At 32.4% G+C, this 17,806-nt stretch overlaps 3 protein-coding genes across 4 annotated transcripts; all 3 read right to left on the bottom strand.

Moving 5' to 3' along the window:
* Window positions 1–777: 777 nt before the first annotated feature.
* LOC108992628 (transcription elongation factor 1 homolog) lies at window positions 778–3,337 on the bottom strand. The gene is made up of 5 exons (XM_018967230.2): window positions 3,229–3,337; window positions 2,068–2,194; window positions 1,656–1,726; window positions 1,180–1,201; window positions 778–1,086 (listed from the first exon to the last, which is right to left on the bottom strand). The coding sequence occupies exons 2-5, from the start codon at window positions 2,178–2,180 to the stop codon at window positions 1,026–1,028; spliced, it is 267 nt and encodes an 88-aa protein (XP_018822775.1). The 5' UTR covers window positions 2,181–2,194; window positions 3,229–3,337; the 3' UTR covers window positions 778–1,025.
* Window positions 3,338–5,213: 1,876 nt separating this feature from the next.
* LOC108992618 (probable E3 ubiquitin-protein ligase ZFP1) lies at window positions 5,214–10,069 on the bottom strand. Of its 2 annotated transcripts, none has more exons than XM_018967221.2 (6): window positions 9,884–10,069; window positions 7,150–8,002; window positions 6,330–6,727; window positions 6,115–6,213; window positions 5,775–5,942; window positions 5,214–5,651 (listed from the first exon to the last, which is right to left on the bottom strand). In XM_018967221.2, the coding sequence occupies exons 2-6, from the start codon at window positions 7,991–7,993 to the stop codon at window positions 5,505–5,507; spliced, it is 1,656 nt and encodes a 551-aa protein (XP_018822766.1). In that variant the 5' UTR covers window positions 7,994–8,002; window positions 9,884–10,069; the 3' UTR covers window positions 5,214–5,504. The 2 variants fall into 2 exon arrangements, with proteins under 2 accessions (XP_018822766.1, XP_018822770.1); XM_018967225.2 differs by lacking the exon at window positions 9,884–10,069 and adding an exon at window positions 8,215–8,434.
* A 3,187-nt stretch (window positions 10,070–13,256) lies between these two features.
* Window positions 13,257–17,797, bottom strand: LOC108992603 (28 kDa heat- and acid-stable phosphoprotein-like). The gene is made up of 8 exons (XM_018967205.2): window positions 17,433–17,797; window positions 16,561–16,598; window positions 15,149–15,214; window positions 14,960–15,043; window positions 14,837–14,871; window positions 13,924–14,009; window positions 13,691–13,756; window positions 13,257–13,552 (listed from the first exon to the last, which is right to left on the bottom strand). Exons 1-8 carry the CDS (start codon window positions 17,497–17,499, stop codon window positions 13,518–13,520), a joined length of 477 nt encoding a protein of 158 aa, XP_018822750.1. The 5' UTR covers window positions 17,500–17,797; the 3' UTR covers window positions 13,257–13,517.
* Window positions 17,798–17,806: the final 9 nt, after the last annotated feature.

Here is a 17,806-nt window from a genome sequence, read left to right as displayed (position 1 = left end):
TTAAAACAAAAATTCTAGTGGGTGTTAAATAATAGAATTTACAGTGGTGCTAATTACAAAATATTAAAAAAAAGAAAAAAAAGTAAATAATAATAAAATATTAAAAAATATATAATCTAATGTGAGAGTTTTTCTTTATATACAAAATTAATCTCTAAAAGATATGATTTTACAATACTACATGATCTAGCATTGACATTGGTTTTATCAAACTCATCTTCAAAAATTGATGAAAAGTACATGTTTTCCTTAAATCTAAAACCTCTCTATCTATAACTCCACATTGAATTAGTCATTAGATTCATCAAAATAATAATATAATATTATTTTTTAATAATAATATTTTTTTTATATATTTTGTAATTACACTAACCATATGTTAATTAAAATAATCATAGTCATTGCAGGAATAGAACTGATAAATATTTGCAAAATGTCAAACACGAAAATTTGGAGAAAATGTTGTGATATTGTATAGAAATTAAAGAAAAAACTCCTCCAAATTGCCTACTAAAAAATGAGTGGATTGTAGTAGTTGAATTGTCTCATCATACCAAATTGGATTCTACTTTCGAGTATATATGTTTTTAATTCTGATTGAATCTTTTTTTTATGTGTATTCTCACGTCGGCATGTTGTCAACAAATTAATGAAGAATCGACAAATGGATCACTTTGGAATATGATTTATACCACAAGATAGTTATTCCAAAATTCGTGTCCTAAACACCAATTTGAAATTCGACAAAATCAGTTTAAAAAAAGAAAAGAAAAAGAATTTCGACAAAATCCAGAAATGAATTTATAACCACAAACCAAGTTGCAAAGCTCATATATTTACTAATGTCATCTGAAAAGCATAGTAAATGCAATAGATCTCTCCCATATAAGGGAGTCAGGAATACAACCCCATCACCAACAAGGTTCTCTCAGTGCATGCTAACACAATAATCACACATTATTATTCTCTGGTTTTGCTCTACCCGTCCAGAAGAGAACCAGAATTATGAACATCTAAGCAGCTTCCTAAGCACCATCATCTTCGAGGCTGTTGACCCGCTCGCATTCGTCGATCCATTCACTATATCTGTGATCCAAAAATATGAAATGAAAAGAAAGAAGAATACAGAAAAGCAATTCTCTAGTTCTAAAGTAACATTCATACAAAACTTCAACTTACATGTCTATGGGTTCAGTTAAAGCTGCAAAACAAAAAACCAAAAAAAGAAAAAGAAAAGAAAGATTAGTACTTTACCGATTTAATATGGCTAAAAGATTAGTGAGGACTCTTGGGGAAAAAAAGGATTATCGAAGACCAGTGGAAGCCACAACAAATAAAAAGGCGTCTAATCCCCAGAAAACAATAAAAAGAGGTCATAAAATGCAACTGCATTTGTTTATTATTTTTGTCCCACGTCATAAAAAAAGTAAAAATAAAAAACAAATGCAGTTGGACTAAACCATACAATTAAGTAAAACCAAGAGCAAATTTTTATAATCTATACGTCTCAAATCCGAGAGAGAGAGAGAGAGAGAGAGAGAGAGAGAGATTTTCAATCCAGTCCCGTTTAAGAAGGTTTTACAAGTTGAAACTCTTTTTCAAACTCAGGCCCCTGACAGGTTAATTACCAAAGCCACGAAATAATAATAAGGTACCTGTTACGGTGGTGCTGAAACTCTCTTGGCAAATCCCACAAGAAGCCTCACCAATCAAGTTCTTCATATCACTGAAACAGCACAAAATCTTTCAGTTCCAATCAACACCAATATGAAAATTACGTACATGAGCACACAAACTTTACTTCATAAATGCATTAATTAATGAGACACGACTAAAAAAAATGGAAAGATCTTCAGGATCAAATTGAACTTGCAAACATGATGCTAGGTGACCAGAGTCCACAAGTGTAATGGAAGATGTCAACTTCTAATATAACTATAATTCATCAACTACATCTCTAGTAAAAGTAATTCCATCGTAACAAGGCTGAAGAAAACAGCCAAAACTAATAATAATAATAAAAAAAAGTGCAATCTTGTTCCATGAATCTAAATGGATACTACTTACATTCGGCATTCAACACTTGTTCCATGGTTGCAGAAGGGGCAGCTGAAGACAGTATCAAGCTTGTCCATTCGCTTCTTCGGGGGTGGCTTAGCCCTTGACTTCCTTTTCCCCATTTGTCAACTCAAACCTGTTCGATATCCATGTTTCACCACATCAGCCCATGTTTAAAGCCATCAAGCATGCAAAGCATGCGATTATTACTCAAAGAATATATAAATGGAATAAACAAGATGCATTATTGACATAAAGCAAAATCTTTTCACGCATATTAAATGCTCCTGATCACTGCTTTGATTAGCACCTTCTCATGATGAGATTCCTTTCCTTTCATATGTATATAATTTTTCCCAATATTTATATTGATTGTTTCGACATATACCATCGCCATCATCACTACTGAACCAAAACTATTCGACCAGATACGGTAATTCAATTACCAAACAGCAAAAGCTATACACTTGCACACCCAGCAGAGATTTATCAACAAATATTAAGGACCGAATCATTCAACAGATACGCCCAAAATACTTTCTTTTTAATTTAATTTTTCCTCTATTGATAAACAGTAAGCACTAAGCAGATTGCAAAACATCGAGGGATTGCAAATTTAATCAATCAATAAAAGGAAAGCCCGACCGAATGACCAAATTCAACCTATGAAAAAATCAAAAGCATTAGCAATTAGGCAAACTTCAATTAAAAAAACAAATCCCCCAAACAAATGGGCAAGATTCATATAAAAACATCGGGGAAAAAAACCTAACCAGCATTAGCAAACTTATTCAATTGATATAAGGTAACCTTAAACCTATACTCCAAAAAAAAAGGGACTTGGAATACAACTATACAAGTTTTTCCCACTCATAATCTATAGAGTCCAAAATAATTATAACGAAAGTAAAACGAAACCACAGACCACAGACCAACGAAACGAAACATTTGCTCAGAACCAGAAAAGATAATTTGGAAAATTTTCAAAACACTAAAGCCCTAACTCTCTGTGATGCCATTATTGGTCCTCGTCGCAAACCATACGACGAAAACTCGGAATTTCAATAATTTTTCTTTGCTTCCTCGGAAGCCTATCCCGAAGATCAAATCTAATTATAACAGCGAGTGAATAGATGGAAAAGAAGCTGAGAGAAAGGAAAGGAAGCTTACCCACACCAAAGTTGCTTGAAATATGATTTCAACGGAGAGACTCAGAGAGAGGGTTCACCCGTCAGTACCTAAGAATTTAGTTGGATTGCAGTATTTATAGAAATAAATAGAGGATTTCAATAGGAGAAAAAATATTTGTAATAGTAAATTATGTAATGATCTATATTTTTAATAATAATTTTTATTATAAATGATTAGGTGACGTTTATATATTTTATAATTATATGTAAAATTATTTATTTTTTCTATAAATTTTATCTCTAAATGTTCTCTACCTGGCATGCCATTTATTAATATTAAAATATTATATTCAAATCTAAATGACACACGAAAATATAAAAAAAATTAAAAAATTAAAATCGAGATTTTAGATTTTTTATTTTATTTTATTTAATAAATTACATGACATGACATCACATGATGTGTCGCGCCAAGATGGCGATATAAACAGTAAATTTAGATGACCAAATGACATTATTCTGAAAATAATATGCTTAAATATTAAAAAATATATATATATACACCCATCGGTATACTCTCTCGGTACAATCTCCGTCTGTTTAGCATTATTCTTGTTTATTTTAAAAGAGTACTGCTACGGATTCGGATTCAAAAAATGTTTTGAATGATGTATTTTTTTTTTTTATGGATTTTTCTAATTATTACAAACATTTTAAACAAAAATAAAAAGTTTATAGCATCATTAAAAAATATTTTTTTAATCATTAAGTAAAAAAAAAAATTCCAACATTTTTTGAATCCCAAATTGAGACCAAAACATTTCTCATTTTAAAATCAATTATCCAACAAGCTCTTTAGAGAAGGGCGGTACTTCTATATAGATAAGGACACTCCTACAGGGACTGATATTTAACCGAAGGAAATGTTTCGAGGAGTATAAATACACTTTTTCTTTTAATCATTTTTTACACAATTTTAATTACTTTAAAAAAATAAAAAATATCAATTCATTAATATTCACTTCTTTAATCATTAAGTAAAAAAAAATTAAAAATTAAAAATTAAAAATTAAAAATTCAATCAATCATTTTTATCGATTCAACTAGTATTTTCTTTTAAATAATTACCCCTACTTCTAATTTACCATCAAGATTATCCCCAAGTTTCAATTTAAGACAAATTATAATTCAACCATTTGGTTTAACACCTCATGTACAATATATTTAGAAAAATTATATTACTATGTATAAAAAAATTATGTTACTATGGATAATATACATAGTAAAGTATTTACATAACAATTTGATTTAAAGGAAAATTAAAAAAAATGATTGGCATCGAGTGTCCGAAAACAGCATCCTGACTAATTCTGAAGGTGCACAGGTCTCAACTCAAACCTTAGAATTAGGAGGGAGTATACCAACAAAACCAAAGTCTTTACCACTTGAACCAACTCTTAAGGATTAATTTTAAAATTTGAATCTTACAAATTAAATCTTACTAGGTATGATGTGAATTTATATTTTACATACCGACTTGAAATAGAATAACTCATACATTTATATTTTCAGAGATTGGGAGTACTTAAGTATTATTTCTTATTGAGAACCTAATTAAAAATTTTAATAATTTAAAGAAGAAAAACTCATCATCCCACACTACACACCACATATGATTTTTTTTATTTTTGTTCCCTTACCAAATATGTGGTGTGGATGATGAGCAAAAGAACTCAATTAGTTTAAGAGAAATAAAACAACAAATAAAATAAAATAAATATGATGTATAAGACTATGAGTAGCAAAACTAAAACTCTTTAAAAATTACATGATGAAATAATCGATAGTTCGGAGGGACTCGGTATAATTTCTTCTAAGTAGAGAGTTGAAGAGAAGAAGAGAAAGAAGAAAAAATAAAGGTCAGTACTCGACTCTGATGTCCTGTAACCATGCAATCTAATTTTCTTTTCTCGTATTTTTCAGCAATCACAGACAAAGAATGGGTGTATCCTATACAAACAAAGAAGTTCATAATGCACCAGCATTATATATCAATACATGGAAAGAACAAGATTGGGTGGAATAGAGTTTACTGAGCAACATGAGAAAGTCTGTACAGTTTCTGTTTAGGCAAGGAGACCCATGTTCCAGAAGCCAACAAATAAATGGTTCGAACATTACAACTGTCAAGTCATATATGTTCATTTACAAAATATAAAACAAATATCAACTTGCTGCCATAATTAGCTTTCAAATGGAAAGGCAAATGGAAGAGTATTTTTTTTTTCACTCGATCTTCCAACTGTCAACCCATTTCTATACATCCCTCCTTCCTGGGGTCAAGGCCTCAGATTTGCAGATGGGGCAGACATTCTTCACAAGCAGCCACTTCTTTAAGCAATCCGCATGATAATCGTGCCCACAATCAAGAATTCCAATTTTCTCTTGGTTCTTATATTCATCCTGCAAAATAAAGAGCAAACCGCAAGTTAACGAGGCAAGTGGATTAACCAGGGTAAGTAGTAGAAATATGAGCAAAATAACAACTCAAACTTCCCCATTGCTAAACGGTACGTTTTAAAGTACCTGGCATATAATGCAAGAATCAGCTTCATGATCCAAAGAAGCTGCTTCCTCCAGATTAATAACAGTAGCAGATGATAGATAGGTTTTTGTCCTCAATTGACTTGTGACAGTTTCCTCTGACAACCCAGTGCTTACATTCCCAATCTGTTCCCCCAATGCAAGAAGGTCCTGAGGGAAGAAAATTCAAGGTAAAAAGTTTTGTAGGGTGTCTTCAAGATTTGTACAAACAAACGAAAAAAAAATCTATCAACACTATCTCCAATATGCCACTCTATGTTCTATTTAGCACTAGAAGCATTTCCTAGCAAGGACTATACATAATTAAACATTCTCCACTTACCTCATAAGACATGTGCTCTATATCCAACCTCATGTCTCTATGATGGTCCATCAAACTCCCCACTTGATAAATTTCTGGAATATCTAGTATGGCAGTTTCCTACACATTAACCCAACACTTTGAGCCAGTTTGAACCATATCATTCGTCTAAATAAAAACCACTGCTTATTTACAGAAAAATAATGACAGAGAAGAGGCAAAATAGAGAATATTACATCAGCCTGCAGAACTCTCAAGTGTGGCAGGTTGCGATGTCTAAGAGTTGCCTCAGGTATGAACCCCCCTCTGTGAGGACGGTATATCCGAAGCCCAGTTGGTGGAACAGCTGCCAAATTCCTTAGACCCATCTCAAAACTATTTTGAGAAGGATTCGGAGTGCTGCGTAAAGAATTTGTAGGAACTCTATATGAAGCTGCAGCTACTTGAGGGTGAAAGTTAATAGTCTGGCCTCTCACTCCTGGCATTGACGGGCTTGGATGTTGATGATTGTGGTGCCGGTGATTGATGGGGGAAGGATGCTGGAAACCAGATGAAGTTCTGTTGCTGGCTGTCTCATGATATCTCGGTGCACCCATGCTGCGAGTCTCCACAGAACCTCCATTGGCATTGCTCCCTGAGAGAGAGAGAGAGGAAATTAGGCTCCGTTTGTCGCAACAGAGGTCTTCTCAGAACAAAGAAACCACGAGGGATTTTGACAGAAACAATCATGCTTATGAATATTAGCTTCGTTACATATAAAAGAAGAGGTGGAATTGCTTTGACATTCTAAGAAAAAATAAGGATACAGGACAATATAAAACCCACAAACAACCTCAATTTTTTTGCTAATTCCAACAAGTAAACCTAAGAATATGTTGTTGAAAACCAATAGAGCTCTGAAAAGGATAAAGGAAACCTATGAATAGTTTGTTGCAACAGGCATATCTCCTAGCTATCGCAAACCTAAGAAATTTCAGTTTTCTAACATAAACTTAGCACCACTGGTGCAAACAGAGCTCTGAAAAGGAGAAAGCAATTAAGGAACGGGTAGTTTACCATGCATGTGAGGCATTGCAGGAGGCTGGTTCCAGACCGAAGTACCTCCATCACTGGAATTACTGCTCAACTGTTGCTCCAACCAGAGAGCACCAGCTGGCTGAAAAGGCTGACCCATATAATTTCCACGAACCAAATGACTATGGTCATGCACCATAAGAGAATCCATCCCAGTAGCACCTGATCTGTTTCCCAAACTATTTTGGGGTCCTACTTCCATGAGTGATGGAGTACCAACCCCTCTGTACTGAGACAGGTCAAAAGATGAGGAATCCATTACAGAAACGCCATCAGGATGCCTTGAATTCAAGAGAGCAACTGAAGAACTAGAGCTTGATGAAGCATCATTACGCTGAAAACTCCCAGCAGTTCTTTCAGCATATTTTCTCTTGCATGGACCCCTGATGTCATCCACAAGATGACTGTTGCTTCCATGCTCATCTGCAGAAACTCCCATGACTCCATAATTGCTGGAAGATGCCAACTGACCTGAGGCCCCATGACTTCGGGGAGCAGGTACTACCCCACCACCAGATGAAGGTGTCATGTATGAATAATAAAAGTTGGCAGCAGGTGTGATACCTAAATCAGGATTATGATGATGCTGCATCCCATTGTAATGTGGAATCGCATAGATCATAGCATTTTCACAGTGCTCTACATATTGGAGGTCAACATTTGCCGTGTTCCCTGAAGCTGATACCATACTCCGGATATTGGGTTGTGCAAAACTTGTATTGGCCCCGAAAAGGATGCAGGGCTCTGAACGGAGATAATTCTGGCCATTTTGATCCAATCCAAAACCAATCATCTGATTAGTGCATAGCATATTTCTATGCCCCATATTGAATACCTTGTCACAATAACATTGAAAATCCATCAGGCTGGGGGGAGATGCACCATAGAACCTCAAAAGAAACTAAAATTATTTGGTAAATATGCACTGATTCAAAGTAGAACAACAAAAACGCATGTGCTGTTATTCAACTTGTCAGGTGATTGACCATACAAACACACCACCGGAAAGAAACTACAAAGCAAAAAAAGACCTTCAGCATGTTTCACCTTTATAGTCAGAATATGTGATGTCACAATGCAAATTTCCCCACATGTTTTAGCAACAGTCTTCAACTATAGTTTCCTGTCAATCATCGAGATAGATCCAACTCTATTTATATCCAAAATAAAGCCGCTCTCCATTTTTGCTTTCAGTAAACATAATTACTTGGTTATAGCTTGGCTATGTTTTCCTCGCAACAGACAAGTAAATGATCACTTCATCCACTGAAATCTAAAACCGTAATGATGCAACCGACCATGAATAGAACTCTGAAACAGATCATAGATACCATAAACTTTTATTCTACAATCCACCAAGACCAGAATAAGTCTTCCAAACAAAAAATTGTGTATAAAAAATAACTACTCTTAAACATGGTCTTTCTAGAAATAACCTCAAACTCCCATTGCCCCTACCAGTATTTCTAAGACGCCTACTTCTAGGATCTAATATTCTATTTCTCGACTATAATATTGGATAACGGAACCATCCAACAAATAGAGTAGCGCTCTCACCTGTGATGTAAACCTCACTAGCATAACCCACCCCATAATTACCAAACAAAGTCTGGACGATCACTCGCTTCCTATCTACATTCATAACCCGCAGAGGAAAGGTTTTAAGAAATTCTAGGTTAAAACAACTGAAAATCATGTATTTGTAATCAACCAATACTGACCCCGATTGTTTAATTGCAAGTAGATTTTCACCCAAAGGAGAAAAACAAAAGTAACCCGCTTGGCCGCTTTGTTTCCGGTAAAATGTAAGTAAAATAACAAAAAAAGAAAATCATACGACTTTTTTCCAATTTCTTAAAGACCCAGAAGAAAACTTACCAATATTCAAAATTTCTTAGGAGACGTTTGGATTCGAAGATGAGTTGAGATGAGTTGAGATGGATTGTGAATAGTAATGAGATGAGTTGTGAATAGTAGTGAGATTTGTGAGTTAAAGTTGTTGAATAGTAATGAATAGTAGTGAGATGACCTGAAATGACCTGAGATGACCTGAGATGTCCTACGAAACCAAACGAGACCTTACTCTTTACCCAGTTGCCGGGTAAAGGCACTGAAAGACAGCTTTTTTATTTTTTTTTATTTTTTATATATATAATTTTAACCTTATATTGTCAAGGATCATGTTAAAAATTTTAAAAAAGAAAGAAACATAAAAGGTAACGAAATGTAGATATGATCTTTGCCGAATTCTTGGTTACCCATAAGAAGAATATTTATCACCCTATGCATACAAATTTCCTTCGCTTTCTTCTTCTTTCCCCCAGTTTTCCCGGTTAAAAAAAAACGCGAGCATAATGAAACCCATCATTTGATACTAACAAAAGGGAAAGTTTTCAAAGATTTAACGTTATTTTTAGAACGATTATAGGGAACTTTAAAAACTAAAAAAACATAGAAAGATATGAAATCTTAAGACGGTTTATACCTGAACTCTGGGATACCCAGAAGAAAATTGATCACGATATTTAACCAAAAAAAAAAAGACTTTCAATATTCATCTTCTTTCCCCAGTTTCCAGTTAACCAAATATATGAAAGGATAATGAAACCCTTTACATCAAATTAAAAAAAGAACAAAAAATATCTACTGGTATTTTATAACCGATCATGTTAAACTTTGAAGATAAGATAAGAAATCGCAGGATAGATATACTCACTTGCGATCGTAGAGAGGGCGATCCACGATCTCAGAGAAAGAAAGAGAGACAATCTACGAACAGAGGAAGAGAAAGAATGAAAGCGTTCAGAGATTGAACATCAATATTAAAGATGAAGAAAGCATTGTCTCGGAGAGAGAAAATCGGTTTGTGTATTTTATAGCGCTACGGGTGGAGAAAATGGGTCCGTTTCGGACAATGTCCACTGTCTTTATATTAGGGGAAAAAGACATTTTTTGAGGATTTTGATGAAGAATATTATTTTAAAATTAAGTGCAGGTTGGATCAGTGGAATGAGAATTTTATATTTTATTTTAGAATTTAAAATATTATGTTTTAGTATTATTATTATCTTAAAATTTAAAAAAAAAAATTTTGAGATTTAGAAAAGTTGAATTGTTTATTATATTTTATATGAGAATTTGAAAAATATGTACTGATGAGATGAGACGAGACTCATCTTACCCCCAAACCTATCCTAAGGGCTGTTTTGTACAGTGAGATGAGATGAAATGATTTTAGATTAATTGAATAAAATATTATTTTTTAATATTATTATTATTTTAAAATTTTAAAAAAAATAAATTATTTATTATATTTTATGTAAAAATTTAAAAAAATTATAATGATAAGATGAGATGAGATAGTTCTTTTATTCAAACAACCCTAAATTATTTTAATGAAAATTATATATTTTAAATAATTATATATTTGTTATTTGAATTAAAAAATTATTTCTAATATAACAATAGTTAGTAAATAATAAAATATTTTTAATTAAATTTATATTCATGGTTATTGAAAAATGTTTATAAAAAATATTTCACCACTTTTTTTTTTTTTTCCTGTTCTTGATAATAATGGAGTCCGAAGAATTTTTGTGTGATCGTTTTTATGAGTTCTGACATAAATTATTTTTAATTTCTAGAAGTGGGTGGAACGTGAAAATTCTTTGAGGAGATGAAAATGTGTTTTTGAATTAAAACATGTTTTTATTGAAAGTTAGTGGAAAATAATGTTATGTTATTTAATTTTATTGGGAAACATGCAACTATTGTCGTTTCTTATTTTATACATAAATATAATTAATCAAAATCTAAAATTAACATAATAAATTATAAAATTTGTACGACTAAAGATAACATCTTTGAGTAAAATCTAACCGCTAAAGTTGTATTGCGTTTCTCATTGATGCGGACGTTTGGATTTTAATCCATTGTTGAAATTATGAAAAATATAAATTTTATATATAATTTTATGAATAATATTATATATAGTCGTAGAGTATGCAAGTGTCGTACAGTCGTTTTAAAAAAAATATGATCAACTATTAAAAGTTTAATTTATTTTCACGGTCTCTTATTTATTCAATTTTTTTAAAGTGATTACAAGTCACTTTTATACTTACGACTGTAACTATTATTCTTTTAATTTTAGTTTTAAAATGTGTAAATATTGTACTTTCTTTAAAAAATAGTGAAGTCGATTACTAAAAATAAATTTTTTTAATATAAATTATAGATTGAGCTTTTTTTTTTAAGAAAGTGCACCGACGTTGTACATCTTAAAATTGTAAAAATAATTTTCTTATTAATATTATACACAATCCTATAATATATTGTCAATTTTGAAAAATTCAAAACTTAGTATACTTAAAGAAAATAACAAGACACATATTATTCAATTTTCTAAACAATAAACTATAAAGTTAGATTTGTATAGTAAAATTATCTCAATTCATTTAATTTCATCTTATTTAATTATTATAATTTTTTTAAATTTTAAATTTAATAAATAATTTAATTTTTAAAATAAAAATAATATCTTAATAATATTTTATTTAATTTTTATTTCAATTTAAAAGAGAAAAACAGAAATATTAGCTCTGATATTATCATCAGAATTCACGTCAACATAAAAAGTAACTTATCAGAGGTTACTTTTCCGTACTACCAATAAAATAAAGCTCAACAAATTTCAATTAATTGGTACGGCCAATTTCATGAATGAGGTTGGCCTTGCAGTTTCTAGGATAGCCTTAGCTCTTAGGTCCCTATCCAATTATACCACGTGTCATATCAATAGCTTACAGATATTTTTTTTTTCAAAAACCACTTATCCAGAAAATTAGAAATATAAGGAAAAAAATAAACTATTTTCCCATATATAAATTAAGAAAAATGAAAAAAAAATACACATTCCCTTGAAATCGAACGTAAAAAAAAAACTAGTGGATGGTTTAGATATAAAAATCGACTTCTATTATCATTATAATTTTTTTAAATTTTCATATAAAATATAATAAATAATTTAATTTTTTTAAAATTTTAAATAATAATAATATTAAAAATAATATTTTAATAATATTTTATTTAATTTATTTAAAATCATTTTACTATTTAAATAAGTTTCAAAATTTTATTTTATTTTTGGAGTTAGATCCCATTAAATTGAGAAATAGAGATTAATTACTGTGATCCAATATTTCCAGCTTTCAAGTATATTTATCCTCGTTTTTCACAAATACGACTTTTTAAGTTGTCTAGGTTGGTTTTTTTCCCGAAGCTATGGGATTAAGTAGAGTGAGTAGAGAGGAGAATTATTGGCCACATGGCCTAATCTCCGAAAATGTGATATAAATCTTATAATATGTTCATTTCAAAAAATTCTATATATTATATTATTATTTTATTTTTATTTAAAACTCTTTACAATACACATCATTTACATGATATTATTGAATTTAAAAGACAAAATCATTCACTCAAGTGGATCCTTCCTCTCCAACCCGCAAAGAAAAATTATATTTATTATATTTTTTCAATCATCTTCTTAACATCTCTTAACAAGACATTAAATAATTGACCCGCAAGTAAAATATAACAAATAATCACTGATCATTACTCACCCACAAAACATATCACTTACCTACTATTTTTTATTTTTAATGGTAAATAACAACTTTTATTGCGAAATGGATAAGATTTATTTAATGTAAAGCATGGAGCATTTTTTTTTTTTTTTTTTGGGTCTAACCCAAGTAACACGAGTATCAAAACATGCAATTTCCTTCAATAATAGGATGGAATCAGGTTCTTTCACTCTGAACTAAACAAAGCAAATGTGGTGGTGGGGGGTTTCTGGAGGGTACCGCCACCCATAACTTCATCAAGGACTCTCCTTTATTCTACTTGTTTAGATGAAGGATCAACCAACGCTGCGCCTAAATTATCTTTATTTATTTAAATCCAATGAAGGCTCAAGAGTTGCTATGGCTAATCACATTAGAGCATTGTTTAATGCCAGCTAAAGAACCAAGTACTTTTGGGGGGGAGGAGGGTTGACTTAAATAACCTAAGAAACCGCCATGCAAGACCAGAATTAGATGGAGCTATCAGATATGTACATGGTCTGTCTAAAAAGAATAAAGCCAACAGAGAATATGGTTCAACACCAAGTTTTCATCCATAACAAAACAAGACCTATTACAATTTTTCTGACATTATCAGGACATAAAACCAAACTGCATCACTATTTATGAGAATTTCATAGCTTCAGAGTACAGGTTAAAAAGGGTTAAATATTCAGAGAGAGAGCAACCAAGATTTTATATGCTTGGCTTATTCATAATCTCTCATTTGCGTGCCTCGCCTTTTTTCTGTTCTTTTGCTGACAAGAGTAGATAAGTTACAATCAGTCATTTTTTTGTAAATATGACTGAAGCATCACGAATTGCAAAGCAAGAAGAGGGCTACTCAAAGAGTTAAGACAGACTGTAACAAGACTTTAGGGCTACAAGAATCATACCAGCCTTCTCTTCTTCCCGCTTCCTAGCAGCCTCTGCTCTTTGTTGCCGTATCAGGGCTAAGCGTTCTGCAAGAACAATTTTAGTGAAACGACAACAAAAAGAAAGAAACGGGGCGTTTTAGTCAAAGGTTCGTGAAGGTGGCAAACCATATGACTAGGTGGGATTAGAGCAGAAGCAGGGTGCTAAACCAAACATACAAAAGATAAAGAGCTTTCAATTTCAAATGAATCACCTAAATCTTTTCTTGCTTGTTCTGTTTTTCCTTGTTCTTGCAGCCTCATGTATCGCTCATGAGCTTTTTGTTTCTCTATCTCCTCTCTGTAAATAAATATAGCGAAATTGAGTAAATGAAAGCATTAACTCATTACCTAAAGCAGTTACTTTCTTGGCTAAAAATACACAAGTACTCTAATCACAAGATTAGAAACAATCCTAACTATTAAAGACTGAAGTATTACACCATATGAGTTCAACACTGATGTGGTATTAAGACTTTCAAGATAATTGAATACGTCCAACCAAATACAAAAGCAACAAATCTTAACCACGTGCCAAAAAGAACATGCAAGCATGTAAATACAACATTCCTGTATCAAAATTACAGAGCATGATTAGTATGATCACTACTCTACAAGGTGAAATGTTTCTATAGAGATGTTTAGCACAGTACTCAAAAAAATAACTTCGGGATTTCACATGATTGTGTGCAGGAGGTGCAAAATTGTGATAACCACAAGTGATATATGGAAGGTGTAACAAGCTAATTATAAAAAAATCTAGAGATCACCAGAGTCCAAAGCAATGCGTTAATTTTACAGAGTTACACTTTTTTTTTTTTTTTTACTTTGAGAGTTGCACAAACTACAGGCCTGAAGATTGCATTTGAAATCTTTCCAATGCCCATTGATGGGAGCTGAAGCACTTTCAGAAGCTCTGTTCAGTTATATACCAGATTTAGCAACAACCTTAAAACCAGAGGATAAACTCGAAAAAGAAGAAAGAATAATAAGACACACTGAAGCGTAGTGAGTCTAGAGTAGAAACTAGAAAATGCAGGACTGTTTCACAAAGCAAATGGTACCCAAATGCATTTAATGTACTGTGACTTGAAGCATTAGACGAAGGAAATCAAGAGCATGTCTAACCTTTCACGCCTTGATAGTTCAGTTGTTTTCTCCATCTGCAACATGGATTTATATCACCCATTGCATTAATCTAAAAACAAGATATAGAAGCAGCAAAACAAGAAAGAAATCTGCTAAACTTACATCAACATTTCCAGCCTTCAAATTCTTCGGTTTTACTAAATTGGGATTTTCAATCTCAATGAGGCCCAGGGTGCCTTTCCGCTTCTGTCATAATTTAATTAGTAGCAAGCCAGAAAGGAACGCAGACATAATCATATGAATAAAAAGGATTAAGGCACTTAAAACTAAAGCGCCAAAGAGTACACGGACCTCAGGTTCTTCTTCTTTTTCTATCTCCTCTTCAGACCCTTCTTCTACATCCTCTTTGACTTCTTCCTAATAGTACCACAGAAATCAAGTAACAATCAATACTACTTATTTTGAACATGCAACAAAATAGAAAAAGCAAAAAGCCAGTGAAGCACGAATTAACTCAAAATATCTTGTTCTTTGCTTTATTATTATTATTTTTTTGTGCTCATTAACACACAAGTACAGCCAGAAGTTCTGTTAACCATGCAAGTCAACTAGTCCATAATCTTCAAATATGCTATAGACACAAGTCAAAGGAGAAACACTAGCTGTTTTAAGTCATATATTATATTCTCAAAATACTTATAAAAAAATATCTATATTATATTCTCAAAATAGATCTTTGCGCTTTTTCTATAAGTAAGATACTAATATTATTAGTGTTTTCCCAGTATACTTAAGATGTATACAAAAGATACCTAATCAGGAAGAGGAAGTAGTGCCATAAGATCTTGAAAAGAAGAAACAGAAAAAGATACACTATTTTGAGGTTAAGCCTGAATTTCCTATTTACCCCAATATCTCAAAAACACCTTATTTCCTGATGACCTTAGACAAAGTAGCTTCCCCTCTCTCTCTCTCTCTCTCTTTTTTTTTCAATTTTTTTTTTTTAAGGACATAACCCCAATTTTATTGATAACCCTCATTTTTTTTTTTTTTTTTTTTAGGAAGGGGACATAACCCCAATTCCACTCATTCAATGTTAGTTCCTTATATGAAAGGCTAAGCCACAAACCCAACTCTTAAATTTCTGCTAGTGACATTGTCAAAATCTAATACAGGCCAGGTCCAACTGATGAGAGAGTCTACATGAGATGAAAATTTTGCTCTCGAAGTATGCATAAGGAATATCATAGAACAAAAAAAAATTGCCCCTTCGGCAGGAAAAGGGAAAAGTTTGGGGGGGTCTGGGAGAGGAGTGGGACCGATATTGACGAGAAATGATAAACTACCAACTAATTTACTACTCTTAAACTACTACTGAATAAAATAATATTTTTTTCAAATTTGATTTGCTTTTTGGTTTTGATTTGATGTATCTAAAATTTGAAAAAATTATATTTTATAAGAAAGTAGTAGACAAATTGTAGATGAGTTGTTAGTGTATCACTACTCGATATTGACATGTCACAACCACAGAGAAATTTAGTTCTTGCTGGTAGTTTTTCTCCATGCTCATTTGGAAAATAATGAAGCCAAGATGAAAATATCAGTGCACCATAACTGTAGTGTTTCAACAAGACACTTCTTGAGTGCATCAGGATTCAGATTGCTCACAAACATCAGTACTTTGTCAATCATGAGAGTAGAATGACATGAACAATGTTAGATATTAATTAAAAGAGCTACATTAGTAATATAAAATATACCCTCTTAAAAGTTCGTGGGCGGGACGAGCTACCGGAAACTGCAACCATTAGAAGTACAAACGCAAAGCACATGGAGTCAAGAAAGTGAATAATCTCATCAAATTCTAATTTAATAAAAGTAACAGAAAACCAATAGTTTATTTATTAATCTTTTGGTGAATAACTTCTAAAAAATTGTCGAAACCAACCTTCTTCAGAAAATCATTTAGTTAAAAATCACTCTCACTGGCTCACAGATACCCTCATAAGACTGTAATTAACTCACTAACCCCAAACCACTCAAGAATAAATGGCCGCACATCCAACCATTGTTTTTTTTTAATTGAATGGTGTACAGAGAGAGAGAGAGAGTACATATATAGCGAACTGATTCGGTCAAATGGGCTGTGAACACTAAACGACCAACTTCCACCAACCTATTACCAAAATTAATGAGCCTCCACAATTTTCAAGCTATAATGTTACAAGAGTTCTGCTATATACATTTATTTTTACATATTCTTTATATCCTCTACCTATAAGATTGGTTAAAACAATTATTTTATATTAAAAAAAATATTCAACAAATCACATTAATAAAGTACGTACGACTGAATATAAAATTTTTGATCTTACAAATCTGTAACTTTAAAAATTTAATTGAAGAAATGACCATGGTTCATAATTCCGAATATATTATACAAAATAAAATGGCAATAGTTACGCCAAATTCGTTACGAAAAAAAAACAGTCAAAATTTTGGTGGATCTGATGTAATATTTGAGCAGAACTGAAACCTTATACGTACATACATGCATACACACACATACAAAGAGAGAGGGGGAGGGGAGGGGAGAGAGGGAGGGAGGGAGGGAGAGAGAGAAGAGGGTTACTGAGTTCTTCGTGTGTAGAGAAGTTGCGGTGACCAGTGGGCTTGCCCTTGAACTTTCCTCTTCCCATATTTGAAGCAGAGTCCGAAGATTTCGGCTGCGAATTGAAAAGAGAGAGAGAGGGAGTTTGATGTAGGTTCCGGTGGCCTGGATTTTTTTGCCTTCCCGTCTCGGCTCTCGAACTTCTGCTCCTATATTTGAAAGCTCCACTAATTCATTCGATATTATTTATTTAATTTGTGCACCGGCATTTCGCTTCACGTCGACGCGCCATTGTTACGAATTTCAGGCGTCGCTAAAAGTGGGGGAATACTCTTTCTCCTCCTCTTTCTTTCTTCCCTGTTTGGTTATGCTGGAATATAGTTTTTTCATTGGCC

Source organism: Juglans regia, chromosome 9 (assembly GCF_001411555.2).
Source record: "Juglans regia cultivar Chandler chromosome 9, Walnut 2.0, whole genome shotgun sequence".
NCBI lineage: Eukaryota > Viridiplantae > Streptophyta > Magnoliopsida > Fagales > Juglandaceae > Juglans > Juglans regia.
Note: the sequence above shows the minus strand (reverse complement) of the source record. Positions and strands in the feature narration are given on the sequence as shown.

Excerpts from the sequence above, each read along its gene's own strand:
- LOC108992618 (XM_018967221.2), bottom strand. The coding sequence starts at position 7,993 with ATGGGGCATAGAAATATGCTATGCACTAATCAGATGATTGGTTTTGGA. Across the intron at positions 6,728-7,149 it reads TGCAATGCCTCACATGCATG|GGAGCAATGCCAATGGAGGT; the intron begins GTAAACTACCCG and ends TCTCTCTCTCAG. Across the intron at positions 5,943-6,114 it reads TAGAGCACATGTCTTATGAG|GACCTTCTTGCATTGGGGGA; the intron begins GTAAGTGGAGAA and ends TTCTTCCCTCAG.
- LOC108992628 (XM_018967230.2), bottom strand. The coding sequence starts at position 2,180 with ATGGGGAAAAGGAAGTCAAGGGCTAAGCCACCCCCGAAGAAGCGAATG. Across the intron at positions 1,202-1,655 it reads TTTCAGCACCACCGTAACAG|CTTTAACTGAACCCATAGAC; the intron begins GTACCTTATTAT and ends TTTGTTTTGCAG. Across the intron at positions 1,087-1,179 it reads TTAACTGAACCCATAGACAT|ATATAGTGAATGGATCGACG; the intron begins GTAAGTTGAAGT and ends TTTGGATCACAG.
- LOC108992603 (XM_018967205.2), bottom strand. The coding sequence starts at position 17,499 with ATGGGAAGAGGAAAGTTCAAGGGCAAGCCCACTGGTCACCGCAACTTC. Across the intron at positions 15,215-16,560 it reads GCCCACGAACTTTTAAGAGG|GAAGAAGTCAAAGAGGATGT; the intron begins GTATATTTTATA and ends TGGTACTATTAG. Across the intron at positions 15,044-15,148 it reads AAAAAGAAGAAGAACCTGAG|AAGCGGAAAGGCACCCTGGG; the intron begins GTCCGTGTACTC and ends AAATTATGACAG.